The following is a 19,811-nucleotide window of genomic DNA, read 5'->3' on the forward strand; positions in this document are numbered from 1 at the left end:
CGGAGCAGTTAGCATATGCAGACTCCTGGGTAGTGGTCCTGAGAGAGAGCTCTACGTGGCTACAGAAATTGAAAGGAGACTATTGTACCTCTCTGATGGTGCAGTGGGCACTGAAGGAGACAAAAGTAATCAAACCCCAAAAGAAAGAACACTTTTCCAGAGGAGGGGTGAAAAAGAAATAATCAATGTGGTCCCCAACGATTCCCACTATTACGGAATGGGGGGTCATATAAACAGAATTTTACTCCCAAGTAAACCACGTAGGACCCGAGGCGATGACCTCAAGGGAACCCCGCTATACAAGGGCTCCCCTCGTCCTGTCACAATGTTGCACCAAGCACCACACAAAACCCCAACACCCCAAGAATAAAGTGCCATTTCTGACTGTGTATCCCGGTGCTATATACAGGCAGGCAGTATGAATGAAGGATGTATTTTTTGAATGAACAATTTATTTACATGAGGATGCTTCCTGACCAATCAAATCGCGACAAATCTAGCCCTTCAGCCAATCCCAGCAATGCTATGGCTCTGCAGGAGCTGCTCAGCGCAGCTATCTTCCACAATTCAGTGACAAGGTGACAACAGCTCCAGCTGAGAGAACAATGGACTAAGTTCATCGAAACCTCATTAACTTGTAATCCACTCATAAAACTGGATCTGATGTAGTGAGGCCAATTCAAGTCATTTCCGAACCCACTGTCTGTATTGTGAATAGCCAAAAACGCTTAGAAATTCATAGGAAATCACTGGTTTCAACGATTCTCTTCATTCCATCGCCAATTTGCGTCATTGGCTAAGGGCTTGGAAACCACTCGGTCCCCGCCATAATCCCTCAAGCGGGAGGTCACGTACTCACAGGAAGGTACTCATTTGTGACAATCGCTGGGCAAAAGCTCTCCTCTGGACTTGCCCAGGTGCCAGACTATGCAAACCAAAGTTCTATTGTTCTTTTGCAGTAGGTGCTTAGAATGTACTCCCAATACATATCCTGTGTTTGCCTGTTACCCTGAGACATTACTCCTATGTGAATCATGTGTAACCCTCCCCTTTTCTGATGTAGTGATGATGTAGCAATAATGTAGTGATGATGCTCCACGAACTGCATGCTGGGATAAGATAGAAACTTTTAAAAGTCTTTGTCACCCCATCCTCGGGGTTCAATTCCTCTTTCAACCTGTTGCATAATAAACTTTTGCTCTACAGCTATTTGCTCTGGTGGGTGGCTGGACTCCTTCCTTTATTCCGCAGGGACCCACGGGCTCCCCAACGAGCTGGGTGGCTGAGGAGCCTCACACCTGGGTCCCCCCTCCCCCGTAACACCAAATTAGCCCTTTATTGGCCAGACCTAGGAGTTTTGATAGCCTTTGGGGGCATACAAGATCAGGACTCTGAGCCTTATTCCCTTGGGGGTTTCCCAGCTGGTGCCTCCCCCCTTTCACCCAGCCAGTCCATGACAGCAACAGCAGCAACAGTAAATTCAGTACGATAATAATATGTACATTGGTCCTCTGGCAGGAAGATTAATAACTTCTGGGACTATAGAAAAGTACTATCTTCCCCAAACCCCAGAATAAGAAGGAGCTCTGGGGTCGCCCCATGGGGTTCATGAGTGAAGATGGGACCCATCAGGAGACTTTCCTGGTACCTGCAGCCCCTCCTTCCCTCTCTTGCAATAAGGCTTGGGGGGAAATCTCCCATTAAATTACAGTATTTTAAGTTTTCTTCTGAATGTGTAGGAGACAGGGAGAGGTTCTAGTGAAGAAGCAGAGTTTGGAGATCACACGTGGTGGGGGTGAGAGAGTTTGGTGCAAAAACCAGTCACACACAAATGCACCCATTTTGCATGCTTGAGTACAGCAACTCCAGGGCATGAGCTAAGTATAACCAGGATAGGGGCCACGTGTAAAGCAATTCCCATGCTTAGGTCAAAAACGCACACAGAGGCAGCAGGAGTTCTTCAGTAATAGTTTACTGATCTTTCAAAGCATACAGTTCTCACTGGGTCCCCAGTGAGGCTCAAAACTTAGCTCCTGAGAACAAATCCAGTTTCAGCAGTAGAAAAATACAGCACACAAGATATCTACATCAGGCAGACACACACCGGCAGAAGGGAGCAAGGGAGGAAAGAGGCTGGAAGGACACAGGGCAAAGGATGTGTGTCTTTCGCTTCCTGTCGTCTTGGAGGGACGTCAGCAACTTTGCATCTGCAGGGGCTTCACGAAGAAAAGCTTTCTGCCGGCTGCTTCCAGGCAAATGGGCATCCCAGAAACACACACTGTGATCTGTGGTGTGTTGCCATATCAATTGTTTTGAAAGGTTATCACAATGTGGTCTAGAAACCAGTATGGGACAATATATCGCCCAGCCCTCACTGACCACCAAGAAATCCAGATAAACCCTCACCCTTTCTCTACCGAAAGGTACTTTACATCTTAGATCATAATCACATTGTTTGACATTGCCTTCAATATTTCATTACTATAGAGTTTACCACATAAATACCAGAACTTCACATACACAACATGTGTTAAAGACTGATTTCCTGCTGAGTTCAGTTCTGTGAAGAAATGAGTGGACACTGAAAGGAACACGTCCCGCACTCCATACATATAAATGGGTTCTTCCTTGTGAGAGTCCCTGGATGTTCCTTAAACACTCCATTGTAAATAAAGCACTTTTTGCAATCTTTTCATTTAAACTGCTTCTCCTCTTTGGGTTTGTTGATGGTTTGTAGGGTTTCAACTCCTAAAGTTCTTCCTGTTCATGAGTCTGTTGATATAGGACTTCCACTAGGACTGAACCTCTATCTACTTTCCTGATAGTTATAAGGTTTGTGTTTTGTGTGAGTTTGTTCACATAAATCAGGGGTTCCACTCTGACTGCAGCTCCTTCCACAGTCCATACTTTTAAACAGTTTGCCCCCTGTGTGTCTGCTGATGTTTTCTAAGATTTCGATTCTGACTGAAGCTCTTTCCACACTCCATGCATTTAAATGGTTTCTCCCGTGTGAGTCCGTTGATGCATATTGAGGTGTCCACTCTTACTGAAGCTCTTTCCACACTCCATACATTTATATGGTTTCTCCCCTGTGTGAATCCGCTGGTGTAATTTAAGGTCTCCATTCTGACTGAAGCACTTTCCGCATTCCATACATTCAAATGGTTTCTCCCCTGTGTGAGTCCGTTGATGTGTTTTAAGGTTTCCATTATTACTAAAGCTCTTTCCGCACTCCATACATTTAAATGGCTTTTCTCCTGTGTGAGTCCGTTGATGTATATTGAGGTGTCCACTCTGGCTGAAGCTCTTTCCGCACTCCATACATTTATATGGTTTCTCCCCTGTGTGAGTCCGTTGATGTTTTCTAAGGGATCCGTGATCACTAAAGCTTTTTTCGCAATCCATGCATTTAAATGGTTTCTCCCCTGTGTGAGTCCGTTGATGTCTTCTAAGTTTTCCATTATCACTAAAGCTCTTTCCGCATTCCATACATTTATATGGTTTCTCCCCTGTGTGAGTCCGTTGATGTTTTCTAAGGGATCCATTATCACTAAAGCTCTTTCCACACTCCATACATTTATATGGTTTTTCACCCGTGTGAGTCCGTTGATGTATATTGAGGTGTTCACTCTGACTGAAACTCTTTCCACACTCCATACATTTATATGGTTTCTCTCCTGTGTGAGTCTGTTGATGTCTTCGGAGGGTTGCATTGAAACTGAAGCTTTTTCCGCACTCCATACATTTAAATGGTTTCTCCCCTGTGTGAGTCCGTTGATGTGTATTGAGGTGTCCACTCTTAATGAAGTGCTTTCCACACTCCATGCATTTAAATGGTTTCTCCCCTGTGTGAATCCGCTGGTGTAATTTCAGGTCTCCATTCTGACTGAAGCTCTTTCCACACTCCGTACATTTAAATTGTTTCTCTCCTGTTTGTGTCCGTTGATGCATATTGAGGTGTCCACTCTGACTGAAACTTTTCCTACACTCCATAACTTTAAGTGGTTTCTCCCCTGTTGGAGGTCGTTGATGTGAACTATGTGTGCTCATTCAATTACGCATATTGCAGATTTCACACATTTTAATTTCTATTCCTAATGAAACGAAAGGAGCCCCATTCACTGGAGTTCTGACTGTCTTCTCCATCTCCTTCTTCAGAGTGGGAGGAAAGGGAATCCTGTTTGGGTTTAAAGGAAGAGAACTAAGGGAAAGAGAACACATCAAGCTCCATTAGCACCTTCTCCTATTTCAACGTCTCCTACATTCCCTCACATCCTACCCATGTTCCCAATTTTTAGGAGCAGAAGTTGGAATGTCAAATGATAGTAATTCATGAGCAACTTTCAAAATCCTCAATCAATGTTAATAAAGCAGCTTGATTTTTTAAAGAATGATGTGCTGTCTCATCTCTTGCCCGTCTTCTGACGCAGGACTATCCTAAAATGACACTGAAAAGCAGGATATTCAAGGCAAATAGATAAACTGTACTTAGTGGAATGTGTAGTACCTTGAAAATATTGTATTGATTCACTAATGGCCTGAAGTTGTGTCATTTCTGGGGACATGAATTTGTTCCTGTTCTGTCTTAAATATCATAATCATACGATGTCATGGGGTGTTAGGCGAGCGGTAGTACCTTTGGTGGGGGAAATGTCATGCACCTTATGGGGTAATTTATCCACCATTGGTCCCCACCCTGCACTCAGCTCTCACCTGTGGCTTCCAGAAGCTGTCAGCATGCAAAAGAGGCCATAATCCCAGGAACGGCTTCAACCAGCCGGCTAAACCAGGTGAGGATACCTGATGGGTCTCAAATTCTTGGTGAGTTGGGGAATTCTGCTGCAGGTGAAGGCAGGCCCTGGTGGATGGAGAGGATGGGAACAACAATGAATTCCACAGTCAAGAAGGCAGATTCTGCCCATTCTGCAGAGGAAAGTGAGGGCAGATGGGGCTCGTCAACCAAGGAAGGGAGCCCATTGAGAAGGAAAACTCTGGACGTAATACTTTGGTGCACTCCCTCACTTCCTCTTGAGTTATCTTCAGGAGAAGAAAATGCTATGGAGGAAAACCTACAGAAATCCAGAGTGGAGTCTCTAAGGCGGTTGGATGGTGCCCTGCACACCTCCTTCCAGCCACTCCTGCAGCCAAGCTGGTGCCTAACGTACTCCTCGGCTTTCCTTGGGACCATATAAGCCAGGCTGAGAAGGGGGTCTTGTTGTCTAGGCAGCCCTGAACCCCCAAACACACTGCCCAGGCAGTGTTGCTAACACAGCAGTTTCAGGCCGAGAAATGAGCTCAGACCTGTGTATCAAAATCTCTCCAATGTGGAATATGTAAAAAAGAAGTGTTGTTTATATCATACATCAATTAAAAACTAGTCAGAATATTTGTCTTTTTAATGAAAGGCCACCAAGTATACAATGGCCCTTTCAAAGCTCATGAAAGTATTGTGCCTGGAGCTTTTGGGGGTGCAGGACCAGAAAAGCGTTTTCCACCATTATCCTTCCAATTGGGATTCAGGCCTCATCATGGAACTCAAACTGCCGGGGTTGCTGTGACTGATGATCTCCGATGGTCTATATGGCTGAGAGGAAAAGCTGTTTCCTGGTTCTGCTGGATCTCTCAGCGGCTTTGGAGACCTTTGACCATGGTATCCTTCTGGACCCTCTAGGGGAGCCGGCGGCCCTGCTTTGTAGCGGTTCCTGTCCTTCCTCCTGGGCCATGTACAGAATTTGATGTTGGGGGATGAAGGTTCAGACCCCTGGCTGCTCCCTTGTAGGAGCAACAGGGTTGCCATAAATGATAACCCCACCCACAAACTCTCATTCACACAAAGTCTGTAAATTTGGGGGGGGGGGGTCACACACCTCACCTGTGCTAATACTGACAGTCTTTGGCCTGTATAGGCATACCCTGTGTGTAGAGCCTCCAGCCACAGGGACTGTCTATCATGAAAATGGGTCCTTTGACTGGGCAGATTCATGCAATGGCTATCATTGGATGCTAATGGGTTGTACCTCAGCTTGTCAGTCACTCTGACACTGCCTTCAAAGAATAAGAGGAACAGAAATGCTTTTGAGGTGCAACTTCTATCAATCCTGAGAGCCATTCCATTGACTCTGCATCCCTGTTTCTGATGACAGGTGTACATTATCCTCAGCCTCAATGAACCAGGCAGTGGAAAAGACACTTAAAGATGGAAGCCTGAGAGAGAGGAAAAGGTTTCTGGCTGCTTCCTGGGTGGGATCGAGGAAAAAAAGAGCCACTTCCAAGAAGCCCCCCCCCCCCCCGCTCACTTTCTCTTGGGATTTTCCTGTCCTCTCCAGGGAGACCAATGGTTGGACTTGGCAAAACTGCTGTATCTACCATTAATTTGATTTTGATTTTGAATTGATATTAGAATGAATTGATTTTAGAATGCATTTTAATTAACTGATTGTGATTATATGTAAACTGTGTTACTTTTATTGTTGTTAGCTACTCTGAGCCCAGTTTCGGCTGGGGAGGGCGGGATATAAATTATTATTATTATTATTATTATTATTATTATTATTATTATTATGGACAGGTCAGGGGCTTATGGGGTGGGAATTGGGTGGAGCTTGCAGGAAGGAAGGTGTGTCTTGCTAACGGAGAAATCTGAGGACCCCCTGGACAAAAAACAAGGACACCAGCCAGGAATACCAGAGCAAAACAGCAGCCAGTAGGCTTGGTCTTTATTGAAGACTGTCGTGACAGGACTCCCACCTGCCACCAGATGGAACAAGATGGAAGCCCTGAACAAAAGAGAACCCAATCTTTTATTAGCTGCTAATGCCAATGTTACACCCCCCCAAACTACATCATGCTTACATCATGAAAGGGGAGGTCTGGTGGCAGTAATCTGAGCATCCTGGACCCTGCCCCATAGTTCTCCTTGCCCTCCACCAAACACCCATCAAGTGTAACAAAAGAGATATTTACATTTCCCTGCTAGGAGCACAAGTGCGAGAATGGGGGTGGGGATGGGGGGAGTGCAAAAAAACATTACCACCATGCAGCCTGACTTATACCCCCCCCCCAAACAAGAAAGGAAATGGCAGAAATGTGGTCTGTTGTTTAAAGCGGCGTCAGCAGAATTAAAAGCTGCCGTGTGGCCTACGTCTGGGGTCACACACCACCATTCATGGCCAGTGGAGCCCACGGCCATGCTCCCCCACGCCTGCAAAAAGGAAACAGCTGAAATGTGGCCTACAGCTGGAGGGTGGTGAATGGCGGCCTCGAGGGATCCATCCCCCCCCCCCCCCCCGCTACAAAAACAAGAAGGCCACCCTCTGCGGTCTAGCTGGGTGCCTGCCCAGAAAGAAAATGGCACCCTAGCTTGGCGGAGGGGCCATGCCCCTTCCAATCAGGCCAGAAGTTACCTTAATCCGGCTGCCAGTACACGCTCTTGATGACCCTGATCCTGGAAGGAAGAAAACCAAAAGAGGCTTGGACAAAGGGGTCGGCCTCTTTTCTTTGGCCTTTGATCCACCCCCAGCCAGCCAGCCATTGTCCTCCCTGACCTGTTTCCAAGGCAAGTTAATCCCACCCTTTTGTCTTCATCTGGGTTTGTTCTTTCTGGAATGGCTACCTGTCCGGCACTCAGGTATCAGGATGCCAGGGATTATCACTCAGGCAGAGGGGCTGCTGAGGAGCTGAGCTCACATGTCTATATGAATTTCTGAAGTTCTCCCTGTGAGCCAGTACATAGAGACATTTATCAGTGAATTCCTACATTTGGTATTGTGCATCAAAGGCCCTTTGAATAGATAGGAAGAAACTGATTTGGGTAGTGGGCTGCATGTGCATGATATCTGCTGAAGGTGCAACCCCCCCCAACTTATACATAAATTCCTGCAACAGTCTGGACAGGGCAGGGGCTTATGGGGGGGGAGTAGGATAGAGGTTGCAGGAAGCAGGGGGGTGGGGGGACACAACCCCCCACTTTCCAGGGATCCCTCTCTGGTAGCCTTGAAGGGGTGGCCGATTCCTGGGTGGGAGGGAGAAACCAAGGTGGTCTCTCCAGAGAATCCCCATGAGCGCCAAGATGGAGACGTGTCCCCAAAGACTGGTCTACCTAGCACTCCCCCCCTTCGCTGCGCCAGGGATGCTCCCCCTCCCCACTTCCTCGACTCCCTCCCTCTGTCCCAGATTCTCCCCTGAACCCAAAGTCCCCCCTTGGTGTGGCTCACCCGTACCCTGCGCCCCCCCATCTCTCCATCCGGAGGGCCCCCCCCAAAACGAGCAGGGGAGGACAGGGGGGTCTCTATCCAAGCGTCCCTCACGCCCGTTAACCCTTTCATGGCCCACCTCTTTCCGCGCGGAACCCACAGCGCCCCAGGGATGCCTGCGCGGGGAAATGGGGCGAGGGGGCTTCGTTGGGATCCCCTGGGTGGGCTTCCTAAGGGCCCAAGGAAAACCCCCTTCGCAGCACGCGTGCAGGGATCCAGATCCACGAAAGGCGCTTTGGGGAGCTGGAGGGGGTCTCTGGATCCTTCTCTCGCCTCCCCCCGCGACCCCTTTACCTCTTTGTCCTCGCTCGCGAATCTCCTTTCCTTTCCTGCAACATCCACGTGGGTGGGGGGGATTTACCTGCCGCCCCTCCTCCCCTTTCCGAAAGCGCCCGCCCCTAGAGCTGCGGGGCAGAGCCCGAATCCGGCGCAGAAGCTCCACTTGCGGGAGAAGCAGGCAATTTGGGAGGGGTCTCTTTCCCCCCCTCCCCACTCCCGGAACAGAAGTCGGATGGCGAGGCAGAGGAAGAGGAGGTGCAACGTAGGGATTTGGGGTTGTGGGGGCGGGGTGAGAGAAGGATGTGCCGGGAGGGGAGGGGAGGATTTGGGGGGGGGGGAGAGAGGAAGGTTTCCCCCCTCACTTCTTTCTTCTGGGGATCAGGAGAGCGGGGGAGGGGCTGATCCCGGCAATCCACTCGCAAAGTGGGGTCTCGCACCCCAAAATGTTTACATTGCAAAATCCCTCCCTCCCCCACCCCACGCCACGAGATTAGATCCGTCCGTGTTTTAGGTACTGGTGCACGTTGAGCAGCGGCTTGGACTCTGTGACTCCTGTGTTACGGGGGAAATGGGGCTTTGGCTTTTGCACACACAGCCCCGACACCCAGGTAAAATTCATGCAAGGAGTGAAGCAGCCCAGAACTAAAGCGCGCTGGAATTTGTACATCCTCAGATAGGTTTTTTCACCTCCTGATGTAGCGATGGTGTAGTGATGATGCTCCACGAACTGCATGCTGGGATAAGATAGAAACTTTTAAAAGTCTTTGTCACCCCATCCTCGGGGTTCAATTCATCTTTGGACCTGTTGCGCAATAAACTTTGATCTACAGCTATTTGCTCCGGTTGGTGGCCGGACTCCTTCCTTTATTCCGCAGGGACCCACGGGCTCTGCCTGATGAGCTGGGGGGCTGAGCAGCCTCGCACCTGGGTTCCCCCCCTTATAACACCAAATTAGCCTTTTATTGAACAGACCTAGGAGTTTTGATAGACTTAGGGGGCATACGAGACCCGGGATCCGAGCCTTCTTCCCTTGGGGGTTCCCCAGCTGGTGCCTCCCCCCCTTTTCACCCAGCCAGTCCATGACAGCAACAGCAGCAACATCAGTAAAATAAGTATGATAATAATATGCACACTGGTCCTCTGGCAGGAAGAATAACAACTTCTGGGACTATGGAAAAGTACTGTACTATCTTCCCCACATCCCAGAATAAGTAGTAGATCTGGGGTTGCCCCATGGGGTTCATGAGTGAAGATGGGACCCATCAGGAGACTTCCCTGGTACCTGCAACCCCTCCATCCCTCTCTTGCAATAAGGCTTGGGGGGAAATCTCCCATTAAATTACAGTATTTTAAGTTTTCTTCTGAATGTGTAGGAGACAGGGAGAGGTTCTAGTGAAGAAGCAGTGTTTGGAGATCACACGTGGTGGGGGTGAGAGAGTTTGGTGCAAAAACCAGTCACACACAGATGCACCAATTTTTCATGCTTGAGTACAGCAGTTTCAGGAGTAAACAAATACAGCACACAGGATATCTAAGTCAGGCACACAAACCGGCAGAAGGGAGCAAGGGAGGAAAGAGGCTGGAAGGACACAGGGCAATGGAGGTGTGTCTTTCGCTTCCTGTCGTCTGGGAGAGAAGTCAGCAACTCAGCATATTCAGGGGCTTCACGAAGCAAAGCTTTCTGCCGGCTGCTTCCAGGCAAATGAGCATCCTGGAAACACACACTGTGATTCTTGTTGTGTTGCCATATCAATTGTTTTTGAAAGGTTATCATGATGTGGTCCAGAAACCAGTATGACAATATATCGCCCAGCCACAATCCTCACTGACCACGAGCAATCCAGATAAACCCTCACCTCTTCTCTATCAAAAGGTACTTTACATCTTAGATCATAATCACATTGTTTGACATTGCCTTCAATATTTTATTACGATAGAGTTTTACACATAAAAAACCAGAACTTCACATACACAACATGTGTTAAAGACAGATTTCCTCCTGAGTTCATTTCTGTGAAGAAAAGAGTGGACTCTGAGAGGAAGACCTCCAACACTCCATACATCAAAATGGGTTCTTACATAGAATCATAGAGTTGGAAGAGACCACAAGGGCCTTCGAGTCCAACCCCCTGCCAAGCAGGAAACACCATCAGAGCACTCCCGACATATGGCTGTCAAGCCTCTGCTTAAAAACCTCCAAAAAAGGAGACTCCACCACACTCCTTGGCAGCAAATTCCACTGTCGAACAGCTCTTACTGTCAGGAAGTTCTTCCTAATGTTTAGGTGGAATCTTCTTTCTTGTAGTTTGGCTCCATTGCTCCGTGTCCGCTTCTCTGGAGCAGCAGAAAACAACCTTTCTCCATCCTCTATGTGACATCCTTTTATATATTTGAACATGGCTATCATATCACCCCTTAACCTCCTCTTCTCCAGGCTAAACATGCCCAGCTCCCTTAGCCGTTCCTCATAAGGCATCGTTTCCAGGCCTTAGATCATTTTGGTTGCCCTCCTCTGGACACGTTCCAGTTTGTCAGTGTCCTTCTTGAACTGTGGTGCCCAGAACTGGACACAGTACTCCATCAGAGAGTCTCTGGATTTTCCTTATACACTCCATTGTAAATAAAGCACTTTTTGCAATCTTTTCATTTAAACTGCTTCTCCTCTTTGAGTCTGTTGATGGTTTGTAGGGTTTCAACTCCAAAGGTACTTCCTGTCCGTGAATCGGTTGATTTAGAATTTCCACCAAGACTGAACCTCTATCTACTTTCCTGATATTTATAAGATTTGTGCTTTGTGTGAGTTTGTTCGCATAAATCAAGGGTTCCACTCTGACTGGAGCTCCTTCCACAGTCCATTCATTCATTCATTCATTTATTAAGAGATATTTATTAAAATTTTCCAATTTATACAAAATGAAAACAGAAAAAAGAAAATACAAAATAAAAATGTTTAAAAACAATCCATTCTTTCCATTACTTAACTTTCTTTTACTTATTTCCCGGACCTCCTCACGCCTCCCTTTTTTGTATTCCAATTCATTTTATTAGTTCAGCAAATCCTTTCCCTCTTTATTTAACTTAATCTGTAATCTATAATCTTAAAATAATATCACATAAATTTTTTACCTATTAATCCATTTTTCAAATTCCTTTATAGCATTATAACTAAAAACCCCTATATTTCAATCCAACATCATTTTAACACTCATTAATTTTGCAATATTTCGGTAAATAGTCTTTGAATTTCTTCCAATCTTCTTCCACCGACTCTTCTCCCTGGTCTCAGATTCTGCCAGTCATTTCTCTTCAGATCGTATAAATCTTTCGCCTTTTCACAGTCCATACATTTAAACAGTTTCTCCCCTGTGTGTCTGCTGATGTTTTCTAAGATTTCCATTCTGACTGAAGCTCTTTCCGCACTCCATGCATTTAAATGGTTTCTCCCCCGTGTGAGTCCGTTGATGTATATTGAAGTGTGCACTCTGACTGAAGCACTTTCCGCACTCCATGCATTTAAATGGTTTCTCCCCCGTGTGAATCCGTTGATGTTTTCTAAGGTCTCCATTCTCACTGAAGCACTTTCCGCACTCCAGGCATTTAAATGGTTTCTCCCCTGTGTGAGTCCGTTGATGAATTCTAAGGGTTGCATTGAAACTAAAGCTCTTTCCGCACTCCATGCATTTAAATGGTTTCTCCCCCGTGTGAGTTCGTTGATGTTTTCGAAGATCTCCATTCTGACTGAAGCTCTTTCCACATTCCGTACATTTATATGATTTCTCCCCTGTGTGAATTCGCTGGTGTAATTTAAGGACTCCATTCTGACTGAAGCACTTTCCGCACTCCATGCATTTATATGGTTTCTCCCCTGTGTGAGTCCGTTGATGTGTTCTAAGGTTTCCATTCTTACTGAAGATCTTTCCGCACTCCATACATTTAAATGGTTTCTCCCCTGTGTGAGTCCGTTGATGTGTTTTAAGTTTTCCATTCTCACTAAAGCTCTTTCCGCACTCCATGCATTTAAATGGTTTCTCCCCTGTGTGAGTCCGTTGATGTATATTGAGGTGTCCACTCTGACTGAAGCTCTTTCCACACTCCATACATTTATATGGTTTCGCCCCTGTGTGAATCAGTTGATGTGTTCTAAGGTTTCCACGGGTACTGAAGCTCTTTCCACACTCCAGGCATTTAAATGGTTTCTCCTCTGTGTGAGTCCATTGATGTATATTGAGGTGTTCACTCTGAATGAAGCTCTTTCCGCACTCCATACCTTTAAATGGTTTCTCCCCTGTTGGAGGTCGTTGATGTGAACTATGTGTGCTCATTCAATGAAGCATATCCCACATTTCACACATTTTCATTTCTATTCCTAAAGAAATGAAAGGTGCCCCATTCACTGGAGTTTTGACTGTCTTCTCCATCTCCTTCTTCAGAGTGGGATGAAAGGGAATCCTGTTTGGGTTTCCAGAACTAAGGGAAAGAGAACACATCAATCTCCATTAGCACCTTCTCCTATTTCAACGTCTCCTACATTCCTTCACCTCCTACCCATGTTCCCGATTTTTAGGAAATGAAGTTGCAATGTCATCAAATGATAGTAATTCATTAGCAACTTTCATAATCCTCAATCAATGTTAATAAAGCAGCATGATTTTTTAAAAAATGTGCTGTCTGATCTCGTGCCCGTCTTCTGTTACAGAACTATCCTAAAATGACACTTTAAAGTAGATATTCAAGGCAAATAGATAAACTGTACTTAGTGGAATATGTAGTACCTTGGATAAGTAGTATTAATTTATTTATGGCCTGAAGATGTGTTATTTCTAGAGACAAATTTATTCCGGTTCTGTCTCAAATATCATAATTATACAATGACTTGGGGTGTTAGGAGAGCATTAGTTCCTTTGGTGGGGGTCATGTCATGCTCCTTATGGGGTAATCTATCCATCAATGGTCCCCAACCTGCACTCAGTTCTCACCTGTGGCTTCCAGAAGCTGTCAGGATAGAATAGGGGCCACAAGCCCAGGAACGGTTCCACCGGCCGGCTAAACCAGGTGAGGATAGCTGATGGGTTTCAAATCCTTGATGGGTCGGGGAATTCTGCTGCAGGTGAAGGCAGGCCCTGGTGGATGGAGAGGAGGAGAACAACAGTGAATCCCACAGTCAAGAAGGCAGATTCTGCCCCTGCTGTGGAGGAAAGTGAAGGGCAGATGGGGCTCGTCAACCTGGGAAGCGAGGTCCTCAAGAAGGAAAACTGTAGTCCTAAACCTTCGCTGCCTGGTTTTCTTCAGGAAAAGAAAAGTCTCTAAGAGGGTTGGATGGTGTCCTGCACACCTCCTTCCAGTCACTCCTGCAGCCAAGTTGGTGCCCAACGTACTGCTCTGCTTTCCTTGGGACCATATAAGCCAGGCTGAGAAGGGGCTCTTGTTGTCTAGGCAGCCCTGAACCCCCAAACACACTGTCCACACTCGCTGTACTGCTAACACAGCAGTTTTGGGGGCAGTGATGAACTCAGACCTGTGTATCAAAATCTCTCCAATGTGGAATATGTAAAACAGAAGTGCTGTTTATATCATACATCAATTAAAAAGTATTCAGAATATTTGTCTTTTGTAGAAAAGACCACCAAGTATCCGATAGCCCCTTCAAAGCTAATGAAAGTCTTGTGCTTGGAGCTTTTGGGGGTGCAGGACCAGAAAAGCTTCTGCCACCATTATCCTTCCAATTGGGATTCAGGCCTCATCATCCGACAGAAACTACCCAGGTTGCGCTGGTTGATGATCTCCAATAGGCTAGAGACCAAGGGCAAAGCTCTTTCCTCGTTCTGCTGGATCTCTGCTTTGGAGACCTTTGACCATGGTATCCTTCTGGACCCTCATGGGGAGTTGGGGGCACAGCTGTGCAGTGGTTCCCCTCCTTCCTCCTGGGCCATGTCCAGAAAGTGGTGTTGGGGGATGAGTGTTCAGGCCCCTGGGTGCTCACTTGTGGGGTGCCTCAGGGCTCTGTCCTCTCCCCATGCTTTTTAATATCTATATGAAGCCGCTGGGGGAGTTTTGGCTGGTGTTCACACGCATGTGGATGATACCCAGCTCTTCTCTTTTAAATTGGAACCAGTGAAGATGAACCAGTGAATGCCCTGTGTTGGTGCCTGTAGGTGGTTTGGGGATAGATGGTGGTTAACAGATTGGGGTTGAATCCTGACAAGACGGAAGCACTGTCCCTGTGGGACAGGTGGCAGGCAGACCCTACCAGCCTGCACACTGTCTCACTAAAGTGGTGCATGCTCTGGTTATCTCCTGCTTGGACCACTGCCATGCGCTCTACATGGTGCTACCTTTGAAGGTGACCCAAAAACTGCAACTAATCCAGAATGCGGCAGCTGGACTAGTAACTGGGAGCTGCCGCCAAGACATATCATTGGTCCTAAAGTATCTTCCCTGGCTTCCAGTGTGTTTCCAAGCACAATTCACACTGTTGGTGCTGACCTTTAAGTGTCATGGCTCCATTTTTCAGAAAAAGAAAAGTGTTGATCTAATGTATACAGATCATTCTTGGTCTGTTGGTTCAAGAAGGTTCTGGTGGTTTTACTCTGTGTGATTCAAAGTGGTGTTTTCTCTAGCTGGAACATTTTAGCTGACAAGGGAGTTTCCTTTCTGCTGAGAGCAGGTGGTGGAATAAGTTGTAATGAGATTATGCTGAACCTTCCTTGTTTCTGGGAACCAGAAGAAGCTGGTTTAAACTGGAGTGAGCCAGGCTTGTTATCCAGTCCCAAGGTTACTCTGACATGGAATTTTCTATAAATCGCAGTATTGAAAGGCGCCTGGTCCCACTTCCTAATCTGCAATTCTCTACTCTGCTTGTGTGTTTCTTACATGAGTGCTGTTTTGATATACCAAGTTAGGGTTTTACTGTAAGTTAAGCTTTTCCTAGCTTTTGCCTTCAGCACTAAATTTCTCTGCTGAATGAATTTTTTGCTGCCTCTGAGTGTTTTTTCCTACTCTGCTAACTATATGTGGGTCTTGGAGATCGTTATGGAGGAGCAAGATCTGCGACCTAAAGCCCTAAACAGCCTCGGCCCTGTAGACCTGAAGGAGCATCTCCACCTCCATCCTTCAGTCTGAACACTGAGGTCCTCCTCTGAGGGTCTTCTGCTGGTTCCCTCCCTGCAAGAAGTGAGGGTACAAAGAACCAGGCAGAGGGCCTTCTGGGTGGTGGCACCCACCCTGTGGAACGCCCTCCCTTCAGAGGTCAAGGAAATGAACAACTATCTGACATTTAGAAGACAGCAGAAGGTAGACCTGTATGGGGAGGTTTTTAATGTTTGATATTTTACTGTCTTTTATGTGGAAGCTGCCCAGAGTGGCTGGGGAAGCCCAACCAGATGGACTACATATACATATGCAGATGGACTACATTGTATAAATACTACAATCATTCTTATCATCTTGTGATTTTTTGCAGTTATTTTGGAATTCGTACTGCGAAATCAGATCACAAAATGTTGTGGGTGGAGAAAATCACAGGGTTGTCGTAAACGATAATCCCACCCGCAAACTCTCATTCACATAGTCTGTAATTTTGGGAAGGTCACACAGCTCACCTGTGCTAATACTGGAAGTCTTTGGCCTGCACAGGCACACCTTGTATGTAGAGCCTCCAGCCACAGGCACTGTCTATCATGAAAATGGGTCCTTTGACTGGGAAGATTCATGCAATCACTATCATCGGATTCTGATGGGTTGTATCTCAGCTTGTCAGTCACTCTGACACTGCCTACAAAGCATAAGAGGAACAGAAATGCTTTTGACTTCTATATCAATCCTGAGAGACATTCCATGGACTCTGCACCCCTGTTTCTGATGACAGGTGTACATTATCCTCAGCCTCAATGAACCAGGCAGTGGAAGAGACATTTAAAGATGGAAGCCTGAGAGAGAGGGAAAGGTTTCTGGCTGCTTCCTGGGTGGGATTGTGGAAACAAAGAACTGCTTCCAATGGAGAAGCCAAGGCGGCCCCTCGGGAGATTCCTTGTTGGTGTACGATTGAGACATCTCCCTACAGACTGGTCTCCTCCCCCCCCCCACCAGTGCTTCACTTCCTTGCCCCAGGGATGCTCCCCTCCGTCCTCCCCCCGGCTCCCACACCCGTGGCCCCCTCCCTCTCTCCCGGAGTCTCCCCTGCACCCAGAATCACTGTGTCTGGACAGGGCAGGGGCTTACGGGATGGGAAGAGGATGCGCGACCCATCTCTCCATCCGGAGGGAGGGAAACCTGAGAGAGAGGAAAAGGTTTCTGGCTGCTTCCCGGGTGGGAGTGGGGAAACAAAGAGCCACTTCTGAGAAGGCCTCCCCCCTCCCCTCTTCTTCTCAGGATTTCCTCTCCTCTCCAGGGGACCAGTGGTTGGACTTAGCAGAATCACTGGGTCTGGACAGGGCAGGCGCTTATGGGGTGGGAAGAGGATGGAGATTGCAGGAAGGAAGGGGTGGGGGGACTGGACCCCTCACTTTGCAGGGATCCTTCTCTGGTTGCCTTGAAGGGGGGGGGTCGATTCTTGGGTGGGAGGGAGAAGCCGAGCCGGCCCCTTCGGAGATTCCTCGTGGGCGCACGATGGAGATGTCTCCCCAAAGACTGGTCTTCCTTCCCCGACCCCCGCCAGTGCTTCGCTTCCTTGCCCCAGGGATGCTCCCCCCGGCTCCCCCCACTCTTGGCCCCCTCCCTTTCTATCGGAGTCTCCCATGCACCCACCCAGATACCCCTTTGGCGCGGCTCACCCCTCGCCATGCGCGACCCATCTCTCCATCCGGAGGGGCGCCGCAAGACGAGATGGGGAGGGACAGGGGGGTCTCTAGGCGTCTCTCGCGCCCCTTAACCCTTTCATGGTCTGCCTCTCTCCGCGCGGAGAGCACAGGGCCCCAGGGATGCCTGCGCGCGGGAAACGGGGCCAGGGAGTCCTCGTGGGACCCCGTGGGTGGGCGCCCCATGTCCGCCCCTGTCGAGGAAAGCCCCCTTCGGGGCAAGCGTGCAGGGATCCAGGCCCTGCCGGGGGGGGCACGGAAGGCGCTTTGGGGAGCTGGAGGGGGTCTCTGGTTCCTTCTCCCCCCCCCCCCCCCGCGACTCCTTTACCTCTTGGTCCTCGTTTACGATTCTCATTTCCTTTCCTGCAACATCTTTGTTTTTTGGGGGGTCCCCTGCCGCCCCCCTCCCCTGTCCGAAAGCGCGCGACCCTAGAGCTACGGCGCTGAGCGGCAATCCGGCGTAGAAGCTCCACTTCCGGGAGAAGCAGGCAGTTTGGGAGGGGGCTCACCCCTCCCTTATTCCCGGAACAGAAGCCGGATTGGAGGAGGAGGATCCTGATACTTCCAAAGGAGAAGCCCAGGAAAGCCTTGCAGCTGGGGGGATGGGTAAATACTATTATGCTTCTTAGGGGAAGAGGGTAGTTAAAAGGTGTGGTCAGGGATGATGGGAATTGTAGTCAGATCCTCCAGGTGGCTATGGCAAGTGAGCCCAGCTGCATGTGACTAGGGTGGGGGGAATTCCTTCCTGGTCTTACGGAAATTACAGGGGAGGGGGTTACCATCTGACATTATCCCCTGGGACGAGGAACCCCAAACCCCTATCTCCTCAGTCCCAAATGTGCGACTCGCACATCGTATAAATACAGGAAAACACGGTCTCTGCATTTTAAGAATGGGATTCACGGACTTTGTGTTTGATGAATGAGATTTATGAATAACTGAAGCTCACCAATCAAGAGCGCTATGTTTTGACAGCTAGCCAATGGGGGAATCCGTAGACGGCTGAAACTGCCTCCAAACCAGCCTTTCAGCTCAGCCTTTGCACGATTGTCTCAGCGCCCTCCTGCTGCTCACACTATGGGCAAAGTATATTAAATGTAGCCATTTTGGTTTCGATTGCCTAAAGTTGCTAGAATGTTACAAAGATTGTGTCAGAATGTATCCTTTCAGCTTGACAGCTCTGGGAATGATACCTAAATTTATAAATTCATATAAAATCCATACTTTAACCGATTCTTCCCATTCCAACACCATTTTAACTCTTAAGAAAAAGTAAATTTAGGCTTCCCCCTCCTCCATGACCCTGGAAGCAGATAGCCACGTAGGCAGCAAGAACAGGGCCTCCTGCCATAATCCCCTGAGCGTGAGAGCACGTACACTTCGCCCCACCCAGGGAGTGACCAAGGGGCAACAACGGACTTCCACAGAGTTGACCAACAGAGTTGAGGAGGAAATGCCCTCCCCCAATCATTCAGTTTTTACAAACTTGACACACACTCACACACTACATACGCTACGCTTCTGTTATAAATTAATAGAAAATCAACCATACATCGGATCTGCACCGTTCCAGTTCTTTTTACTCCATGAAGGAAGGACTACAAAATGGGGAAGGGCTGATACAGGGCAGCCATAATCCCTTAACCGTACCAGCACATACACAGGAGCCCTGACCAGTTGGCATGGCAACCTTGATGGTCCCAGACAGAAGACCATCAAGGACACAACGGACTTGCATATGGGAGTAGATTCAACACAGACTGGAACAAAGGACAATGATCAGATCTCCCCTCTGGGGGCAGGAAACTGTCAACTCCCCTTTGTCTCCTGGAAGAGACTCGTGGGGAGGGGGAAAGAGGAACCAGCAAGGTGTCAAGATATTTAGGTTACTTCCATAACCCCTCCCTCAACCCCTCCTGTTTATAATGTGTCAATGATGTAGTTATGATGTAGTTGTGATGTAGTTCCAGGGGTGTAGATTGGGGGATTAGTAGCTAATAAAAGTTGGGGTCTTCTTTTGTTCGGGACTTCCATTTTGCTTCATCTTGTTGTGGGTGGGAGTCCTGTTGCGACAGTTTCCAATAAAGGCCAAGCCTACAGGCTGCTGTTTTGCTCCAAATTGTCCTGGTTGGCGTCTTTTTTGTCCAAGGGAGCCCTCGGATTCCTCCGTTAACACAGGTGTTCTGAAAGCCCAGCTCAGGAGAAGCCCTGAGGGCAAGGATGTAATTTGATTATGAATTGATTTTAGAATGTATTTCAATTAATTGATTGTGATTTTATGTAAACTGTGTTACTTTTACTGTTGTTAGCCGCTCTGAGCCCGGCTTTGGCTGGGGAGGGTGGGATATAAATATATATTTATTATTATTATTATTATTAATAATAATAATAATAATATTATTATTACAGTGGCACCTCGGGTTACAGACGCTTCAGGTTACAGACTCTGCTAACCCAGAAATAGTACCTCGGGGTAAGAACTATGCTT

The 19,811-nt window shown here is 47.7% G+C and overlaps 1 protein-coding gene across 1 annotated transcript in view; it reads right to left on the bottom strand.

The window, feature by feature from the left end:
- Positions 1 to 1,955: 1,955 nt before the first annotated feature.
- LOC114605989 (uncharacterized) overlaps positions 1,956 to 19,811 on the bottom strand; it is a 35,479-nt gene continuing 17,623 nt past the window's right edge. The window contains 4 exon segments of the mRNA XM_077935480.1: positions 1,956 to 3,004; positions 3,007 to 3,959; positions 11,923 to 12,998; positions 13,508 to 13,651. Coding sequence (XP_077791606.1) covers positions 2,807 to 3,004; positions 3,007 to 3,959; positions 11,923 to 12,853 — 2,082 coding nt within the window. The 5' untranslated portion in view covers positions 12,854 to 12,998; positions 13,508 to 13,651 and the 3' untranslated portion in view covers positions 1,956 to 2,806.

Source organism: Podarcis muralis, chromosome 10, assembly GCF_964188315.1.
Source record: "Podarcis muralis chromosome 10, rPodMur119.hap1.1, whole genome shotgun sequence".
In the NCBI taxonomy this organism is placed as follows: Eukaryota; Metazoa; Chordata; class Lepidosauria; order Squamata; family Lacertidae; genus Podarcis; species Podarcis muralis.